The sequence below is a fragment of the Salvelinus namaycush genome, chromosome 25, assembly GCF_016432855.1.
Source record: "Salvelinus namaycush isolate Seneca chromosome 25, SaNama_1.0, whole genome shotgun sequence".
NCBI lineage: Eukaryota > Metazoa > Chordata > Actinopteri > Salmoniformes > Salmonidae > Salvelinus > Salvelinus namaycush.
The window spans coordinates 13,610,276-13,631,048 of NC_052331.1; the positions used below are offsets into that span (position 1 = coordinate 13,610,276).

The window sequence follows — 20,773 nt, forward strand, 5'->3', positions numbered from 1 at the left end:
TGCCCATTTATTTTCTGTTAAAGTCGAAACTGAGCCCTGTCAATGTCAGAGCTGGGGCACGGTGGAGAAGATGTCCAAAGTGGAGAGCCTTTGTTGCAACTTTCTGCCCTACGCACCAGCAGGCGCAACAGGGATGAGTGAGTTTCAGTTAAGCTGTTACCATGGATCACGACCAATGATTTTAAAGTTACCTTTAGCCCCAAATATTATTGCCAAGACCCCAGTTACACAACCGGTCCAAGTAGTTGAAGGAAGCCATATGGAGGGAGGCATTCTAATATCACGTGTTGTGTAGTGGTGGATGATCTGATCTACATTGATTAACCGATGCACCAAACAATGCTGATTTATATTTCCAGATAATCCATCACGTTTCACGTATGATTGAGAACATTACACTTGATAAAGAGAGGGTATTAAGTATTTAATGACTACTTAAGGTCAATCACAAATGATATATCACATATACAGTACATAGAGCCAGATTAACCTAGTTCAGTTCCACAGCTGTCTGTAGGCCTCCAACAGGGTGAGACATACTATAATCCATACTCAAGCCTCGTTTATACCTGGTGCTAACATGTGTCTTTTGTCCTGATCTTATCCTCATTCTGATTGTGCCCACATTGTAGCTTGCAGATATCCTGTCCCTCACTGTAAACGATATGTTCACTGTATGCAAGTCATTTCACAGATATTCTTTCAAAATAATATTTAATTATTTTAAGACATAAATTAAATCACACATAAAACAAAAGATTAAACAGTACATCATCGCCTGTCAATGATTTTAGAGGGCGGGATTATGATGATTTAAATGGTTTCACTGTCCAGATCTGTCTACACAATGCATCTGACTACTTCCGGAGGAGGTCATGAAGATCTGATCACAATGCGTCTTTCAATCGTCTACACCTGTCTAAAAATGTGGGCACAATCAGAATGTGGACAAGATCAGGACATTGGACGCATATGAGAACCAGGTATAAGCAGAGCTTCTGTGAACTCTAGTCTTACAGAAATATAACATACAATAACTTGACCCGCAAAAATTGGTCAGAAAACATCCCAGCGTCTCATCCCCATGTTCAATACTTCATGGTCACTGAATATTGCACAACCCCAAGCCTAATTTTGTCATGATGATTTTTCATGACCATGAAGATTGTAGAGTAGCCTCCACAGAACATGGAAATGAACCATCTGGTTCCCAGCAAAGTAGTGAGTAACAAGGCTGATAATGCACTAGCGGTGGTCAAAAGACAATGGTCATGCAAGAAGGAAAAGAGGTAAGATGCAATAACAATTCACATTATACTTAAGCGGCAAGAATAAAGGTCTTTAGACTATTGATTGACATAAATATATAACACTGTCATCTACTAGGCTGTAATTAATTATGCTATAAAATATCCATTAAAAGACTTGAATCAATAAGCACAACCAGTATTGCCGGTATTATTAAAATATGACAGGACAATGTCCATATTCAGCTTTAGACTACTGAGTAATGTGTGGCTTCTGCTCTGCTGTTCTTTGACTGGCAGTAAGGAGAAGGAGAGGAGGGCAGGGCAGGGATGAGTAAGGATTGTAGAAGGAGACAGTACATTGTACAGAGTATTCATAAAAATGTAGCATAGCAAGTTTACCACTTCTTTTATTGTTAATCTGACTTTAAAATGAATTCATTGTAGATTTGATTTACGCTTGCATCATAATTGTTACAATGCATTATGTCTGTATTTACCTGTTGGCTTGGAAAGGAAAGGCGGTAAAACCCTGGTGGTAAGTTTTATGATTGACCCCCACTATGTTCATCATGACAGACCAGACCACAATGTCACAGTCAAATACAGTCAAAACCAAGACAATGTCACATCATCAGTTGTGGCATCACAGTACAGCAGAGATTTAACCATGAATTCCTTTATGCCATTTCCCATCAGAGAAATTCAGATCATCAAAGCCTTCAAACTTCAACTTAGTAGTAGGGCAGCAGTACAGTTTGACCAGACTTGATAATGAATACCTTGATCATCCCATTTCAGATTCAATGCATTTTGAAGTGTCATTTTCCAGTCAAGAGTCGCCTCTTCACTGTTGACGTTGAGACTGGTGTTTTGCGGGTACTATTTAATGAAGCTGCCAGTTGAGGACTTGTGAAGCATCTGTTTCTCAAACTAGACACTGTAATGTACTTGTCCTCTTGCTCAGTTGTGCACTGGGGCCTCCCAATCCTCTTTCTATTCTGGTTAGAGCAAGTTTGCGCTGTTCTGTGAAGGGAGTAGTACACAGCGCTCTACGAGATCTTCAGTTTCTTGGCAATTTCTCGCATGGAATAGCCATTATTTCTCAGAACAAGAATAGACTGACGAGTTTCAGAAGAAAGTTCTTTGTTTCTGGCCATTTTGAGCCTGTAATCGAACCCACAAATGCTGATGCTCCAGATACTCAACTAGTCTAAAGAAGGCCTGTTTTATTGCTTCTTTAATAAGAACAACAGTTTTTAGCTGTGCTAACATAATTGCAAAAGGTTTTTCTAATGATCAACTAGCCTTTTAAAATGATAAACTTTGATTAGGTAACACAACGTGCCATTGGAACACATGAGTGATGGTTGCTGATAATGGGCCTCTGTACGCCTTTGTAGATATTCCATAAAATAACAGACATTTCCAGCTACAATAGTCATTTACAACATTAACAGTGTCTACACTGTATTTCTGATCAAGTTGATGTTATTTTAATGGACAAAAATTTTGCTTTTCTTTCAAAAACAAGGACATTTCTAAGTGACCCCAAACTTTTGAACAATAGTGTATATATATATAGCATGGATAACTGTGATGAACAGGAACCGTAGCATGAGAGCATTTAGACTGACAACAAAGATAAAAAGGTGTGTACATGGGAAGGTGGTTAAATATACAGTTTATTATATTTGATCATTTACACATCACAAACTGACTGTTATTTGAGTCTTATTACATGTACTGAAATTTCAATAACAATAGTATATAATAATGCAGTTATACAATGCGTTTCAGTGTTACAAACCAACTGAACTGAATAGAATGTTTTTGAAGCACTGTAATAAACTGTCTCGGTGTCCGGTCCTGAAATTGAATGGAAGCTGGAAGACACTTGAGGTCAACTTGGGTATCAACACAGATTAATAGGCAATCCTTGGGGTAGGCCATCGTGTGTTCGTATGGCAAGTGAGCTGCTCCCATCCAAATGCAATGTCCTCTAATTCCCTTATGGTGCAACAGCAGTAATGGATATTTCTATATATTTTTTTGTTGCATTTAAATATATCAACAGACGAGCAAGATTTAATTTCTTATTTTTTATCTAGTATTTACACATTTCAATCAATATTTAGAACACCACCTTGAAAACGTTTGTATTTCACTAGTTTCCAATAGAGAATCTATTACTATCACAGGGGACTTGTGCTAATGAGTGTTTTTGTAGCAGTTAAAAGCCATGGCCATGGAACAAAACCATTTCAACACCCACATATGTTAACTTTAAGGATGGGTGCATCGTCTTGCTTGTTTATCTATTCTAATGAAAGTGGTGAAAAAGCGGGAGGCCAAGTTATAGCAGACTCCTGTGTATGGTGCTCTTTTCCAGTGACAGTCCAGCCAGTCTGATAACACTATCCCCCCAAAAATGAGAAACCACGACAGAATAACATTTAGTCATTGATGTGAATTGTTTTTCAGCAGTAAACAGATAGAAAACATTGAGCGGAGCACTATACATAACCATGGACAATGTTCCTATTTTCCAAAAATCTATGGAAAAGTTTGTGATTGTTCATTTGTGCAAACATACACACTTGTTTTCCCCTCTTCAGTATGTAACTTGTAAACAAGAATGGCATTCAGTAATCTTGCAAAAGCGTATCGTCTTGGAACCTTACGCAAGAGGCTTTTATCACTTGGTATTATACTTCAAATCAATGAGATGATCAAGAATCTCAGAACAGAATAATTTGAGTACAACAAGGCAACAATTACAACAGCAGTCTACTACTGGGATTCAAGTCAGCTCCTTTGAGCATTGTGATCATAGTTGAGTAGGCATCACTGAAATCTGAATTATCTTACTCACATTGAGGTATACTAAATGAAAGAGTGGTACCAGAAAGATATCTTTCAACCTCCTCTCTTGTTCTATTTATGAATGGACCTGGATATGCTGATGCTACACGTGCTAACCATCGCTAGCCTCTCGGTTCGATATTCAGCACACCAGAACGGACTGTGATTACAAAGGTGTATAAATTGAGATAAAATGAGACCGCTCTGAAGGCCTTTCCATTTACATTACTAAGCTGAAACTTTAATAGGCTGATTAAACCCGATTCAAACACACTCTAATGTCACCCTGTTTAAGAGAATGCAACATGAATGAAACATCCAATACATAGTGTAGAGTCGATGCCTTGATATGGCCCTATCACCTGAGTTCTGTTTTAAAAGTGGTTTATTCATATGATAGTATTCTATTTCTATTCAGGCAATTCACAGATCCTACTACTCTTTGAGTATTTATCACTGACCATGTTGGTAATAATATATACGTTATTTCACAGTTTGCTGTCAAACCCCAAAGATCCCAGGTCCCACCCTGTTTTATGTTGTCAACAAGCAAACTCCTCAAAGTTGCCTAGAGTCGGGTGACGAGGTAACATGTTCGGTGTGAATCCGAGACTGTCCGAGTGACTCCGGAGGGTGTCACAGGTGCTCTGTAAGACAAAGTAAGGGGGAAGAGGAGTTGAACCGTATTAAGGGATGGGTGATGAGAGAGTGAGGAGAAGAGGAGAGAGGCATGCGGGTCACAGTAAAAATGGGAGGGGATGTGACATTAACAGGAAAAAAAGAACAATAAATAAATGAGTATTCAACATAACCAGGACCAAGTGGAAAACAGAATACAAAAAGAAGTGGCATAACATGATGTTAACCATCGTTGATGCATCAGACAGGAAGATGGTTGAAAGCATAGTGTACACATTGACAAAATAATTCAATACAAATGGGATAACATATAAAGAAAAATGATTAAAGTGGTAGTGCAGGGGACAGTTACAATAGGTCAGTAATGTTTCACGGTATGGGTAGAGAGATGAAAGAATATGAGAGAAAGATAAGAGGGGTATGGTATGGGCGAAGGAGGGAAAGAGAAAAGAAAACATTTTTTTCAGTCCTTGTCTCGATATTAGTATCTTCATTTGTACATGGTCATTGACACACACATAATGTTTGCGTACGTTTAGTGCAACTGCGGTTGTTTCAGTTAATATATTGCTGTTATGTGGGTTCAAAAGACGCAATAGCCAAAGATATAGATAGCTATTCCAGCAGATGAACAACCATTTCATTTGGTGCAAACTGCATTGCATGCAGACCTGTGATAGCATCACTAAGGAATGCATCTAGTGATGTTATTGGGCACAGGATCCAGTACAAATGGTCCCCTAAAATGGACCTCGGTCCTGCAGGAAAGCTAGTAGGAAATAATATCGATGATCCCTGCGGATCGGCTTTTATTGTACTATCTACAACTAATTCTGTATTTATACATTTATATTTTTCTCAGGAAACTGCATTTTATCCTAAGGGAAGGAAAGCATCTTCAGAAACAAAAAGAAGCAAGACTGTATTGCTGACTAGCAAAGTCCCAAACGTTCTTAACAGATGTAGAATCCAACCAACTCATTTCTTATAATAAACCGATAATAATCTCGGGAAGGCAAATTGATTTATGGTATTGAGAGTCATTGATTTCCAAATGGTATCTACAGAGGAAAATGCATTACATTGGCTATAATATCATTGACCTATTGCTGTGTTGGAAAAGCACATTTATAAAGTAATCACTACTAACCACCAAACCAGCTTTAGGTGAACCAACATCTTGTTAACCAGAAAGGAAATGTATGAAATGGTTCCCAGAATGTCTGAAAAAGAAGGACAGTATGGGAGGGAGGATCTATTATCAATGGGGTTTGCTACCTGGGGGCATGATTAGGCGTGACACCAGGGCTGGTTGGGTTCTCTGGAAACTCCTGGAATAGACATGATGAAAAAAGAAAGATGAGGGTGACCCCAAAAAAATCAAATGCAGAGCTGATAAGTAAAACAATTGGCTCCAAGCAAGTTTGTCTTTGCAAAACGGCTAGGCCTACAGCCCTGTGTAATCGATTGAGAATAGACAAGAACGCTGCACACTAATACCTAAAGGTCACAGAGAGCTACCTCCGTTCAGCCATTTGATTTCAATGAAAGTTTCAAAAATCTGATCAATTTGAGAAAGCAAGGTACCATTGCTAGTCTCTGCCATGTATGTTTTGTAATGCTTAAAAAAGGGTAGACATTCATCATTCAATAATATAAATCACAAACATACTGTATCTTGTTATGAAAATGGTTGCTATTTGCTCCCTTCATTTTAGCACATCTAATGTACTATGTAAAGTAAGTAGTCCTAGAACTATTATACCACTACATTTAACACTCATGTGCATGACTTATTTTAGCATACAGTAGGTTGCACTGTCTCATACTGTTTTCATTTAGCACTTTATCTAATGTAGATTGACTCACTGGGTGGTTAGAGAGGAGAGAAGGTGAATGGAGTTGGCAGAAAAGAAGGGGAGGATTGGAGAACATGAGAGTCAAAGGTATCACAAATGGCTTATCATTATGTTTTAATGCAAAGAAAGCCTTCAATAATGGATGATTCCATGACATGGGTGGAGAAACTATATGTGGTAGTGAAACACAGCATTACATCCACCTAAAGCTCCATGTTCTTGTTTCATGTTGCAGTACGTGCCTCCAGTCAGGGTATGTAATATAACATTGTTGGCTCCTGCTGATTAAAACCATCTAAAGCCTGAGGAAAAACTTGCTGTGAAATGCCACAAAGGTATTTTTTAAACTCTACTCTGTTGATTTACTATGAAACAAGGCAACAGGCATGGAAACAGGGATGTTTGTATTCCATGTGTCCAGATTTAACTGTTCAGATATGATGGGTTCCATCACTATCAAGCTGATATTTTCATAGGCAGCCCAATTCTGATCTTTTTTTATTTTCTTCAATAATTGGTCTTTTGACCAATCACATCAGATCTTTTCCAATCTGATCTGATTGGTCAAAAGACAAAAAATTCAGAATAGGGCTGGCTGTGTAACGCAGCCATAGTGCTCACACAATGTGTATATAATGACAGGATTCAATGCCTAGAGTGGATCTTTCATAGGGTACATCCAGTTGAACAATTGTACTTTTCTCTATCCTTTGTCACATAGAATGCTCTGAATAAACCTGACATATCCTTTTATTTGAACAAACAGACAAAAATACAGAACCATATCTATGAATATAATTATCAAACACATCTTGCTTTTTCAACTGTTTAAATTACTAAAAGTCAAACTATGTCTAAGTGTCCAAATCTATTATATTTGATAGGTTTAACTTCCTCTCAACAACAAAAGTGTATTTTAAAGCTTTCCTGTCCGTTCAGTCTTATCAAAATAGAGAGTTTTAAAAATAAATATCAGTAGGGAAAATACCTTCTTGGTACATGTAGCTGCAGTTATCTCAGGAGTGGGGCCAGGACCTCTTTTCCCTCACCTTTTCTTCCACATCAGTTTATAGGCCAAACTCCAAGATTGAAGCAACCGTGCATGCAGACAACTCATGCAGAAACAGAAACCCAGGGCTTTTTCACTACCTTGGAACCAGGCTTTGAGCATATACTGTATATAATTAAGGAAAAAGTGCTCACTTTGATTAGCGTTCCACCTCTGTCATTGACTGGTCATGAAAAAGGCTTGAGTTTCTGAAACATTACATTGTGTTATTTTGTTTGTAGTGCAGTGCAGAACTACAAACCAGTGCATTGTGGGAGACTCAAATTACCAGATTGTCGCTCGGACAACGCTGTGGTCGCTTCTTGCGCATGAAGTAACCCAAAACCTTATCCTTAAATACCTAAATAAAAGAACATCTCGTTAACATCACAACAATCCAGGCACATGCAAAAACTTAAACCCATATAGACAGACAATATCATTATGTTAAGGGCTTATCTTATTTTTTATTAAATTCAGATAATTCGTCATCATTAACTCTACAGTACTACTTGAGAATACTTTTAGGTGATTAAACAAATGTGAGTGCTTCCACTTTACCTCATATAAGTAGTCGAATATTTCCAGTATCGTTAAAACACTGGCTCCAATGAACAGACCCATCTGACCTCCGATGTCACCTGAAAAGAGGATGACAGATGAACAGACATGGACAGGCAAAAACACAGTCGGTCAGGTAATAACATAGTGCCTGAAACCATTCTTGAAACATTTACTTTAACTCTTAGTATCTCAACCAGCTGAGCGGAACTGTGAGACTGTGGACTGTCCATCCAGACATTGCTTTTTATCTGCCTCTCCCGACTGAGTGCTCTTTTCAAGTACAATATAAAAACACATTCAGCCGAGACTTAAAAGAAAAGGTTAAAAAGAAAATAGCCTCAAAAGGAGTTTAGCCCAGTGCTTGCTGAGGATTTGAGTTTTAGGTCTAGTACGTTTCCTCTCTGTCTGTAAAAACAGACAATGAGCCTGGTGGGGGAACATCTCTCACCAAGCAACCCTGCAATTTCATACGCTTTCTTCTGCTCAATCTTCTCATAATTCAACGCCTCAAAGAAGATGTCCAGAACTAGTACGTTTTCTCTAGGGACAAAAACAAAACATATACAAAAGGTGTTACACTGCAATGTACATCTTAGAGATACAATTGATTGATTTTGTTTATCAATTCGGAGACATTTTGCATTACTTTTCATTCGTAATGTGAACTGTGGATAACAAAATCATGCTTCATTTATGATAGATTTTTTTATCGAAATGCAAACATATGATCCCTACATCACTTATGTTAACTCACTTTAACTATCCAGGTACTTACCCGATGTATTGCTCAGTTTTGTTGAATTTCTTGGCCAGATATTTGGCAGAGGCTTTACTGGGTATTTTCACCATGGACAGCTCCTTGCCATAGCGTATCATGTTGCATGGTGTCTCACACACACAGTAGTCATTGTCCTTTTCTACCAAGAAGTCTGTGGAGGATGACAATTGAACGGGAGTCTATGTTTTCAAAAAGGTGATAAGAATATAGCCTACTAGAAACAATTCACCCAGTCAGCTGTCCCCACATGCTTCAAGATGGCCACCATTGTTCCTGTACCCAGGAAGGCAAAGATAACTGAACTAAATGACTACCGCCCCGTAGCACTCACTTCTGTCATCATGAAGTGCTTTGAGAGACTAGTCAAGGGTCATATCACCTCCACCTTACCGGCCACCCTAGGCCCACTTCAGTTTGCATACCGCCCCAACAGGTCCACAGACAATGAAATCGCCATCACACTGCCCGATCCCATCCGGACAAGACGTAAGAATGCTGTTCATTGACTACAGCTCAGCATTCAACACCATAGTACCCTCCAAACTCATCATCAAGCTGGAGGCCTTGGGTCTCAACCCCATCCTGTGCTATTGGGTCCTGGACTTTCTGACGGGTCGCCCCCAGGTGGTGAAGGTAGGAAACAACATCTCCACTCCACTGATCCTCATCACTGGGGCCACACAAGGGTGCATGCTCAGCCCCCTCCTGTACTTCCTGTTCACCCACGACTGCGTGGCCATGCATGCCTCCAACTCAATCATCAAGTTTGCAGACGACACAACAGTAATGGGCTTGATTACCAACAATGACGAGACAGCCTACAGGGAGGAGGTGAGGGCAGGGAGGCTGAAGAAATTTGTCTTGTCACCCAAAACCCTGACAAACTTTTACAGATGCACAATCGAGAGCATCCTGTCGGGCTGTATCACCGCCTGGTACGGCAACTGTACTGCCCTCAACCGCATTGCTCTCTAGAGGGTGGTGCGGTCTGCACAACGCATCACCGGGGGCAAACTACGTGCCCTCCATGACATCTACAGCACCCGATGTCACAGGAAGGCCAAAAAGATCATCAAGGACATCAACCACCCAAGCCACTGCCTGTTCACACCGCTACCATCCAGAAGGTGAGGTCAGTACAGGTGAACCAAAGCTGGGACCGAGAGACTGAAAAACAGCTTCTATCTCAAGTCCATCAAACTGCTTAACAGCAATCACTGACTCAGAGAGGCTGCTACCTACATTGAGACCCAATCACTGGCCACTTGAATAAATGGATCACTAGTCACTTTAAACAATGCCACTTTAAATAATGGCACTTTAATAATGTTTACATATCTTACATTACTTATATCATATGTATATACTGTATTTTATACCATCTATTGCACCTTGCTTATGCTGCTCAGTCATCGCTCATCCATATATTTATATGTACATTTTCTCATTCACCCCTTTAGATTTGTGTGTATTAGGTAGTTGTTTGGAAATTGTCAGATTACTTGTTAGATATTACTGCACTTTCGGAACTAGATGTACAAGCATTTCACTTCACTCGCATTAACATCTGCTAACCATGTGTATGTGACCAATAGAATTCGATTTGATTTGATTTGAAATCAGCAGTTCCTTATTTCAAAATTGTATAAAAGCTTACTTACTAATATTTAAACTAAAATGTTACAGAAGCCCTGACGCCAAAGGCAGCATTTTAAAAAAATACTTAGACTTCGGAATTATCTTGTTTGAACGACTTAGTATACTCATTTGAACAACTTAGTCTCTCGTTCAAATGACTTAGTATCTTATTGAAACAACTTAGTAAAAAAGTTGTTCAAACGTCTTTCAAACGAGATACTGAGTCATTCAAGCGAGATACTATGTCGTTTGAGCGACTTATTATCTAGTTTGAATGACGTCATTGTTATTTTATCTAATTAGGCCTCATTTGTTATGTAGCTTGTCAGACCGTGTAATGGTTGCTGCAGCCATTCATTCACTGATTCCATCCATTGTACAACTGAATGCCTTCAACTGAAATGAGTCTTCCGCTTTAAACCCAACCCCTCTGAATCAGATACTGCCTTAATCAACATCCACGTCTTCGGCACCCAGGGAACAATGGGTTAAGTGCCTTGCTCAGGGGCAGAACGACAGATTTTTACCTTGTCAGCTCGGAGACACCTGTACTGTACAATGTCAGATATAGATTTGAAATGTCTTACATTTTAAGTTTGCATCCCAATATTACATCACAGAAGACTGAAATATAACAAAACCTTTTGACATAAAAACACTGTATTTTCGGTGTAAAAAAAGAAAGAATGCTTATTAATTATGAAATTATGAAAAGTATTAATAACATTCCGCCCATGAGGCCACTAGGTAATTTGACTGCAGGAAAGGGGTCTACTTACATTCAGGCTTTTCGAATACAGTGCCTTCATAAAGTATTTATACCCCTTGACTTATTTACATGTTGTTGTGTTACAGTCTGAATTCAAAATATGTTAAATAGATTTTTGTTCTCACCAATCTAAACACAATACCCCATAATGACAAATTATTTTATTTACATAAGTATTTACACCCCGGAATCAATACGTGTTAGAATCACTTTTGGTAGTGATTACAGCTGTGAGTCATCCTGGGTATGTTTCTAAGAGCTTTGCACACCTGGACTGTACAATATTTGCACATGATTCTTAAAAAAGATATTAAAGCTCTGTCAAGTTGGTTGTTGATCAATGCTAGACAGTCATTTTCAAGTATTGCCATAGATTTTCAAGCTGATATAAGTCAAAACTGTAACTAGGCCACTCAGCAACATTCACTGTCATCTTGGTAAGCATCTTGGTAAGCCTTGTGTTTTAGGCTATTGTCCTGCTGAAAGGTGAGTTTGTCTCCCAGTGTCTGTTGGAAAGAAAAGTGAACCACGTTTTCCTCCAGGATTTTGCCTATGCTTAGCTCTAGTCTGTTTATTTTTATCATAAAAAACGTCCTAGTCCTTGCCGATGACAACCTTCCTGGTCTTTGTGGTTTAATCTGTTTTTAAAATTCACTGCTTGACTGAGGGACATGTGTTGGGTACATAAATTACGTAGTCATTCCAAAATCATGTTAAACACTTATTGCACACAGAGTGAGTCCATGCAACTTGTTATGTGACTTGTTATTCACATTTTTACTCCCAAACTTATTTAAGCTTGTCATAACAAGGGGGTTGAATACTTATTGAATGAAGACATTTCAGCTTACAAAATGTCTAAAAACATAATTACACTATGATATTATGGGGTATTGTACGTAGGCCAGTGACACAACATCTCAATTCAATCTATTTTCAATTCACGTTGAACAAAATGGGGAAAAAGTCATAGGGTGTGAAAACTTTCTGAAGGCACTGTATATTCCATTCTCCTTTCTCTTGTTTATATTATAGTTATATTTCCACTAATATTCCGTTATGTTATTAAGCTTTAAATTGTGTCTGCCTTAATAATAATAATAATAATAATTGTTTTTGATATTTTAACTTCACTAAATTGATTTATATTTTGGTGTTTCTACCACCCCCCCCCCCCCAAAAAATGAAAGCACATTTTACAGTAGCCTATGTATTGCCTACCTAAAACATCCATTAATACATTTGAAGTCCTTCAAAATATAAACTACGTATCCTAATGTTAGAAAGTTGAATGTAAACTAGATAAAGGCTACTGTGGGTGGGGCAGGCTAAATAATTACAACCGAAAAGGCCTAATTAAAAGAATAGGGATAAAGGAAATGAAAAATGCTAGGCAGAGCATGCCCCGAGTTTGTGGCTGAGCAGTACCAGAGCGAAATTTGAGTGGTAGAGAAGGCCGACAACATTTCTTCAAATTTTCTCTGATTATGCTCTGCTCCTCGCTCCACACTCGCCCACTTACATGCTCTGGCACTCAAAAGCAGACAGGCTTTAGGCTGTCAAAGAACTGTCAATGAATAATAATATCAATGGATGGAATCAGTGAAGGAATCGCTGCAGCAACCATGACACGAAACAAATGAGGCCTAATTAGAACAAATAACAACTAAATCGTTTTTTGAAAAATCGTTTGAACGAGATACTAAGTCGTTCACACAAGATACTAAGTCGTTCAAACGAGATAATTCCAAGAGTAAGTATTTGTAATTTTTTTGCCTTGTGCTTCAGGGCTTTCATAAAAATGTTGTGTGGTGTATCTACTAACAACAAGTTCATATTCCTAATATAGATATCATGACCATTGTCTGCCTTACCTAAAGCTGGGTCTGCACAGTCTTTGTACTGCTCGGGTGTGCATACCATTGAGGTCCCTATTCGACAAGAGAGAGAGAGAGGGCGGTGGGGGGGGTAAAATATAAATGTGAACTTCATCCCATTAACATCATTACATATTCCCATGCAGAACAACAACAACAACAACAACATTATTCATCCTATTCCATTGGTGAACTATGTGATGGTCAAGCCAATGTGTGTGAGTACCCGGCATGTGGACCATCCTGCAGTTACAGTTCTCCACCAGGTAGCGTGTCTCACAGTCGATACGGCAGGCTGTGATGCTGTATGTGGAGAAGAACTCAGAGTCGATGGGAGTGGACTTGCAGTCTCCCCAAGGGGGAGGGAGGTACTGAAGCTGGGAAAGAACAGAGCACAGGCTTCCCCTCAGTATGTTGGCACAGTATAGGAACCACTGTCAATAACAGCTAGTCAATCCCAGCCCAGCGGGAAACCCAACATAAAAAGTGCACACAAGCAGACAAAAAACAAACGGAAAGGTATCAAACGTTTAATAAGGGAACGTAATGAAATAAATACATGTTTTCTGGATGCTGTTCACATCTACAAGAATATTCCACTCAGACGACGGTGTAGCTGGTAAACACAGCTCACAGAAAGCAGCAAGCAGACACCATGCAGTAAATCACTGATGCAAGTCAGGTCTAGTGCTGAAAGGAAAGCAGAGTACCATGGGGGGTATGGAGACAGGGCAAATATAATCTGTAAATATGTAACTTCAGACTGGACACCACAATTAATGGGAAATTATTGTTTTAAATACTTCCCAGGGAATGTTCTACTGTATGTAGATATGTTTATGAGGTTTTTAGATGAATACAATGGAATTGTTGTCTTGATAGACTTTATGCAAACCTTGACTTCCTACATTTTAGGAATGAATGCAGCTGATTATGATGTACTGTATGGTAACAAAAACCACAATGTTATTCAAATTATGTTGGATTGGGTACTTTCCCTGATAAACTATTTGCAGTGTGATATGATACAAACAGTACAGAGAACTTCACTCAACAGTTTGAAAGTCTAACAGTACTACGAATCTACTTAACAAAAATTAATTGTTAAGACTTCCAGAAATACGAGCTACTTTTCTAGTCAAAGTGACACATTATCTTCATCAGTCAATTTGTGCATTCAACAAACAGTATTGCAAAAAAAAGCTGATCAGCGGTACAAACAATCAGGCATAATTGACCTGGATACCAACCCAACAACAAGTATTGCCAGGTGTACTACACGACTTTCAAAATTCGAACATTGTTGAGCCTCACATTAAACGACTGTCTTCCTTGTAGTTTTTTGTCTTGCCAACTTAGTGGTTCGCACACTAAACGATGTGGCAATGACATGTTTTGAGAACGGTGATCAGCAATAGCCAATGAGAGCTCGCCAGAGAAGAATGTCTGACTGAAAACATTTATGAGACTGCACCATTATGTGTGCAAGACAAAAAAAACAGGAAGGACGGTTGTTTAATGTGAGAGGCTCTGTCATGCCTGCTCCCGCTCTCCCTCTCTGGCACTCGAGGGCGCCAGGCTGCCCTTCATTACGCACACCTGTCACCATAATTACGCGCATTAGCGCTCACTGGACTCCTTCACTTTGTTGATTGCCTTCCCCATTTCTGTCTGCTCCACCGTTTGTTCCCTGTGTCTGCATTAATGTCGTTATGTGTCCAGACGCTGTGCTGTCCTGTTCCATGTCCGTTGCTATTAAATGTTCACTCCCTGTACCTGCTTCTCGTCTCTACCAGCGTTGATCCTTTCAGAATGCTGACACCACTAAAATAAGCATCAGGGAGTTTTGGTTTTTGGTTGGTGACGTCTTGTCCAGGTGCCGTCGCCGAGGGAACTGGGGATGCCTCAGCTAGCTCATCGGGCTTCCACGCCATAGCTCTCTCGAGAGGTCTTCTTGCCTCGGTGGGCTCGGCAGGCACCCACCCCACGTCATGCTTCAGCCGGCCCATAGGCTCCCATGCCTCAGCCGGTTCGTCAGGCTCCCATGCCTCAGCGGGATCGTCGGGATTTCATGCCTCAGCCGGATCGTCAGGCTCCCATGCCTCTGTCAATTATTCGGGCTTCTACGCCCCAGCCTGCTTGTCCAGCGCCCGTGCCTCAGCTGGCCCGTCAGGCTCACCCAGGTGGGATGGCAGGTCGCGCTCCTAGAGGGGGGGGGGGGTTCTGTCACACCTGCTCTCCCTCTCTGGCACTCGAGGGCACCAGGCTGCCCTTCAGTACGCACACCTGTCACCATCATTACGTGCATTAGCGCTCACTGGACTCCTTCACTTTGTTGATTGCCTTCCCCATTTCTGTCTGCTCCACCGTTTGTTTTCCCTGTGTCTGCATTAATGTCATTATGTGTTCATGTCCAGACGCTGTCCTGTCCTATTCCATGTCTGTTGCTATTAAATGTTCACTCCCTGTACCTGCTTCTCGTCTCTACCAGCGTCGATCCTTATGTTTGGATTTTGAAAGTTGTGTACGCCCAGCATAAGTCTTGAAGTGACTTAAAATGTAAAACTTGAAGTCTTCATTAAGCCTACAGGCTCTCATAACCATTTTCCCCTTAGGAAATAAAAACCCAGAGGAAATATCAGATCCTCTAGACGGATAGAACCTTACTCTAAAAGGTCCACATTAAACACAACGATTGGCCATTAGGAGACATTAAGCAGATGAAGAGTATCCTAGCAGTATGAAACATTCAAATGCAAAGCCCTAAAAAACAAAACAAACAAAACAACTGCACAATAATACTGGTTGCACCATATACAACAGCTTGTATGAAGACAAAGAATGGATAATGACTGCTGGATGTGTTAGCTGAAGTGGAAAGGATAGCATTATGTGTTCCTAATCCATAGTGATGGTAGTTATAATGAGACAGAAGACAGAGATTAACCAGGAAGGGACAGACATTGAAATGTAGTCACTACAGCCACATGGAGGGAGATGATTGGTCCATTCCGTCATGAAGACTTGAAGGGGGAATGTAATTGGGTGGCTCTTAGTTTGTGGCATACATGCAGCATACCCAGACAGACATACGGTACGCTACCCGCTGCTCTTGGGAGGAAACAAACGTTTGGAAGCCGGGGGCGACCCCAAAGCCCAGCTGGTGGGGGAAAGGAGGCTCTGACTGTGTGTGAATCTGAACCTTTACTCCGGCCTCATAGGACGTCTCATCTGGGGGAGGGACCAGTAAACACGTCACCACCAACAGAGAGCAGTAAGTGATGCATTAACGAATAGGACAACATCTGTCAAAGCCCTTGGTTTGGACCCTGAATATAAGCAGTCAGCCAGCCATCCAGCCTATAGGTGTTCATCTTACTGAGCCCCAAAACAGCTGTGCCCAGATCTGAGGACAACAGCCCAAATTAGTTCAGAAACGGTGATTTCTTGTCATTCAGCCATCTTGCAATAATTGATCATACCCACTCAAAGCTTGATTGGTGGACATGTTTGTAAACATATTGCTCCAAATTTCAACACCAAGTGATTCTATGTTTTGTTGGTGTATAATTAATGTGTCCTTTAACGACTGGTTTTTAGGTCAGACTTGTCTTCCACTGAGATTGTGAGAGGGTTACATGTTTGTATCATGTGGTTGTAGTGAGGTAGATATGGGTGGTTCTGGTGAAGGGAAGTATGATAAGTCATGTATTCATCAGTTCCTCTGAAAGGGGTTTGAAAAGCTTTAAAGAGTTGAAGGATATGGGGTTAAAAAAATGTATCAATCATTTTGGATTGATTTGAGATGGTGATACTAGTATGATAGTTGAATCCGTCCAGATTTATATGGCACAATAATCAATTCAGTACAATTAATGTCAATGAATTGCTCTAGTCATTAGAGGAGTTTAATTTGCATATCAACTGTAAATTTAACAGCTATTTTACAAGGAAAGTCGGTTGAATTCAGAGTTGTTTGGATTGTGGTGTCCAATTGTCTGTTTTAGAGATGCACTGCATCGATAACCTCATGTTATTCTATTGAATATGAAGAGAGGGGTTTTGAAGAGCCCCTTGATAAAGAATCTTCTTTGGGATAAAATAACTTGTTGAATAACTTGTAGGTCAAGGTGTAATTTTCATGTATTCAAATATTTTTCTGGTAATTATTTCTAATCCTGATAATTACATTTTGTAACTCAGTCAGCAGGAAAAGTTTTACAAACCCTGAACCCTGAGTTTTCACTAACTTCTGAAGAGAAACTAAGTTGTGACTTGTACAGTCAATAAGATGTGTATCTTCAATGAGTGTATAAAACATGACATTGTGACTCCAATGACACTTTCAGGTCCTTCACAATAAAGTGGTTGCCAGAGGAAATATCTGTCTCTAGATCACAGCTGTATTTCACCTTCCTGTCACTGTTTCAAGTTATAATCACAGGATTTCATAAGCTGCAGGCTGAGTGGCATGTTATTGCAATAGATTTGATAGTGTGTGTTGTTGGGGCAAAATGGTCTGTTGCAGTCTAATGTTATATAAATGCTTTAGTTAAATAAAGGACTATATGTCCTATATCACTGGTCATTTTCCACAAATGTCCAGTACCCTCTTCATACACCGCACAAAATAGTGATTTGTTACTGTCTCCTTGTCTAAAGGCCCAGCAAAGGCTGAATTCTTGTTATATCTATTTAGGTTCTAAAGATCTTATCACTCCCCAATCTTAGACACATAGGCTGTGAAAACTGGTTAGAACCGGTTCTTGTTTGTTCAATGCTTTAAGAAATTGGAGCCAAGTACCCCTTATCTCTCATGTAAGCTTGCCTCCCCTAGGAAGGGTAAACAGCTCTTTGTGTAGATGAAGTATAATTCATCAGTAATAGTTACGTTCCTCTCCAGTTTCATCCTGAGTGTGAGCTTCCCTGCAATTGCTTGAATAAACTCTTATAAACAGAATAATGAGCTCTGCCTGTTCCTTGGAACGAGTTTTCCTCAACAGTGTGATGCTACAGTATTTTTTTGTCGTATTAAAATGATTACTCATTTTCATGACATGTTTTGATTTGGTTGGGTTTTAATGTGAAAATCAATGTGGGTATTATGGGCATGTACTGTACCTCCCTGTTCTATTAATGAAGTCCAGGGAATTTTTGGGAGCATACCCTGAACGTTATTACTTCTCTCTCTCTCCACTGATTACAGGGAAAGGACTCTGCTAAGAGGGTCTGTTAATGACCCATAGCATTAGCCAATTAGCTATTTGAGATTCAGGATGATCATTTTTTTAAAGTCTACAAGGCTCCATTATTTTAATGTTTGATCAAGGAAATTGATGTTTGACATTCACTGACATAATCTGGAATCTGGGTACTGTACAGTGTGACAAGGGGGCTGTTATCCTTCCCTGTGGTTACAGTTAGTGACAATGGCAGGACAGTGAAATAGATGACCTAAGGATTTGAAAAAAAGGATGGCCATTACGGACGCGAGGAAAGCGGAGTTCTCGGGACGTTTCAGTTCAGTTCGGTATGAAAATGACACTTGAGGTCCTAACATTGCCTTATTTTAATATTAGTTTCTGACAACTGGCTGATGCCTACTAGGGAATATTGCTCAATTTTGACTGGTCACAGGGCCCATCAGATACAGGCTAATGTATAGGACCGTGCTTACAGGCACTGTAGCCTATAGCTACGTCTTTTTTCAGCTCTAATTTCAATATCATCTGAAATTTATCCACACAAGGTAAATGAAATCCTTAGAACATCTGTTTGATACGATGTACCAGATATGCTCAATTATCCATGATTTGTATTTCTACTGAGTGGAGTTGATTTAAGCGAGAGAGCTTCTGAAGACTTGTAATTTCTGCTAAATGCGTGCTACTCTTGGGAGCCAATTCTGACTACACTTTAATCACGGCCAGTAATTCAAGCTTAGTCATTTTTTTGCCCTCTCTTGCAAAGCCATGATGATTGTGCTACATTGCTTTTTTGTTACACCAGAAAATGTAAAGTTCACACTGAAATGGTTTTCCTTTTTACAAAAAAAGTTAACAACGGCTTGCTATGGTTCTATGCATTTTGTGAAAAGCAAACCAAATTCTTCCGAATGTTATTGTTTCTCTCTACATAGTGTTATTACGCATCACTGAATCCAATGTATGCAGGATTCAGCGATATTATACTATTTTTCTCCCATCCTAAGTGGGATCAGTCATTGCCAGCAACATTATATGGAAAATGTACTTTTGAGCTGTCGGAGATGTGTGTGCACTGCCTGGGGTACTTTAACTCTGGCCCACCAATAACTGTAAATGAATGTATAGACAGTGTCTGCTTGGTACATCCAATCCGTCTTTCCCTCTGTATCCATTGTTGGATGCATAGTGGGTAGCGAATACCACATTGTTACTACTTCAGTTCAGAGTCATTAGACTGTTTTTTGTCCAGGATTAGCTAATGCCCTGGCTGCATGTTATTCCATGCATGACTGGTAAACACAACGGATTTTGCTCCAGGCTCTGAGACACAGAAGGTATAGCCAATGACAAGACGAGGAAGAAGGGTTGGAGGTTTGGATAAAAACACGGACAAAAAGCAGAGCGAGAGGACGAAGGAAGGAAGGGAGGGAAAGGTGTTTGTGCGAGAGGCTGAGCATTAGGTACCAGTTGCTGCTGACATGACACAAAAGTTTGAAAACCAGGGGCCACACCAAATCCCAGCTGGTCAATGAAAGGAGGCTCGTCCTGGCTGTGGATCTGAACCTTGATGCCTGCTTCGTACGAGGTCTCGTCTGTGGATACATACAGCAGGCCAGAGAATGTAACAACAGAAACCTCTGCTCCTCTCCTTAACCGGATTGAAGGCATTAAGTGTTGTGTTGGGAATGGGATGTTATTTACTGGATATCTGTTGTTGTGATAAAGCCAATGTTGAAATGCACTGTTAAGAAGGAACCCTTTTTCCCAAGATGGAGACATTAAATGTTGTGTTGGATAAATGTTTGAACTGCATTATCTGTTGTTGTAATACTGTCCAGGTGAAATTCTGTGCTAGGAAGGCACCTTGAATGCATGTCTGTTGGCTGGTTGATTTTCAAAGTTCATTCTACCATGGCCCAAAATCCAGTCATTACTGCATTCAAATGGACAGATTAGTTATTGTGGTTCTAACTAAGTGAAGTCATCTGACTGCGTACTCACCTGTCTCTCCCCAAACAGGTAAATATTCATCCTGTTGAATGTCTAGCATGATCTCCAGCCCGTTTCCTGTCCCGCCTTTTAACGTCGTCAACAACGGGTTGCCGTCCAAGCCAGAGTTGAAGGTGTAGCATTTCCCATACCGCGTGTAAATCTGCAAGAAGAAGAAGGTAAATGACATTAATACAACGTAACAACATTGTTTTGACATAGCGAGTAAACAGCACAGTCACTTTGTGTAATGGTTGCTCTCTGTCTTGCTCTCTGTCAAGACTAATTTACTG

General features: G+C 40.0%; 1 protein-coding gene across 1 annotated transcript in view; it reads right to left on the bottom strand.

Moving 5' to 3' along the window:
- Positions 1 to 7,938: 7,938 nt before the first annotated feature.
- The window catches only part of LOC120020275 (acid-sensing ion channel 1C), a 175,762-nt gene continuing 162,927 nt past the window's right edge, over positions 7,939 to 20,773 (bottom strand). The window contains exons 2-9 of the mRNA XM_038963825.1: positions 20,493 to 20,643; positions 19,956 to 20,083; positions 13,511 to 13,661; positions 13,282 to 13,338; positions 8,998 to 9,151; positions 8,671 to 8,762; positions 8,220 to 8,299; positions 7,939 to 8,019 (exon numbers count right to left, since the gene is read on the bottom strand). Of these exons, the coding sequence (XP_038819753.1) occupies positions 7,939 to 8,019; positions 8,220 to 8,299; positions 8,671 to 8,762; positions 8,998 to 9,151; positions 13,282 to 13,338; positions 13,511 to 13,661; positions 19,956 to 20,083; positions 20,493 to 20,643 (894 nt within the window). The remainder of the gene's footprint in view (positions 8,020 to 8,219; positions 8,300 to 8,670; positions 8,763 to 8,997; positions 9,152 to 13,281; positions 13,339 to 13,510; positions 13,662 to 19,955; positions 20,084 to 20,492; positions 20,644 to 20,773) is intronic.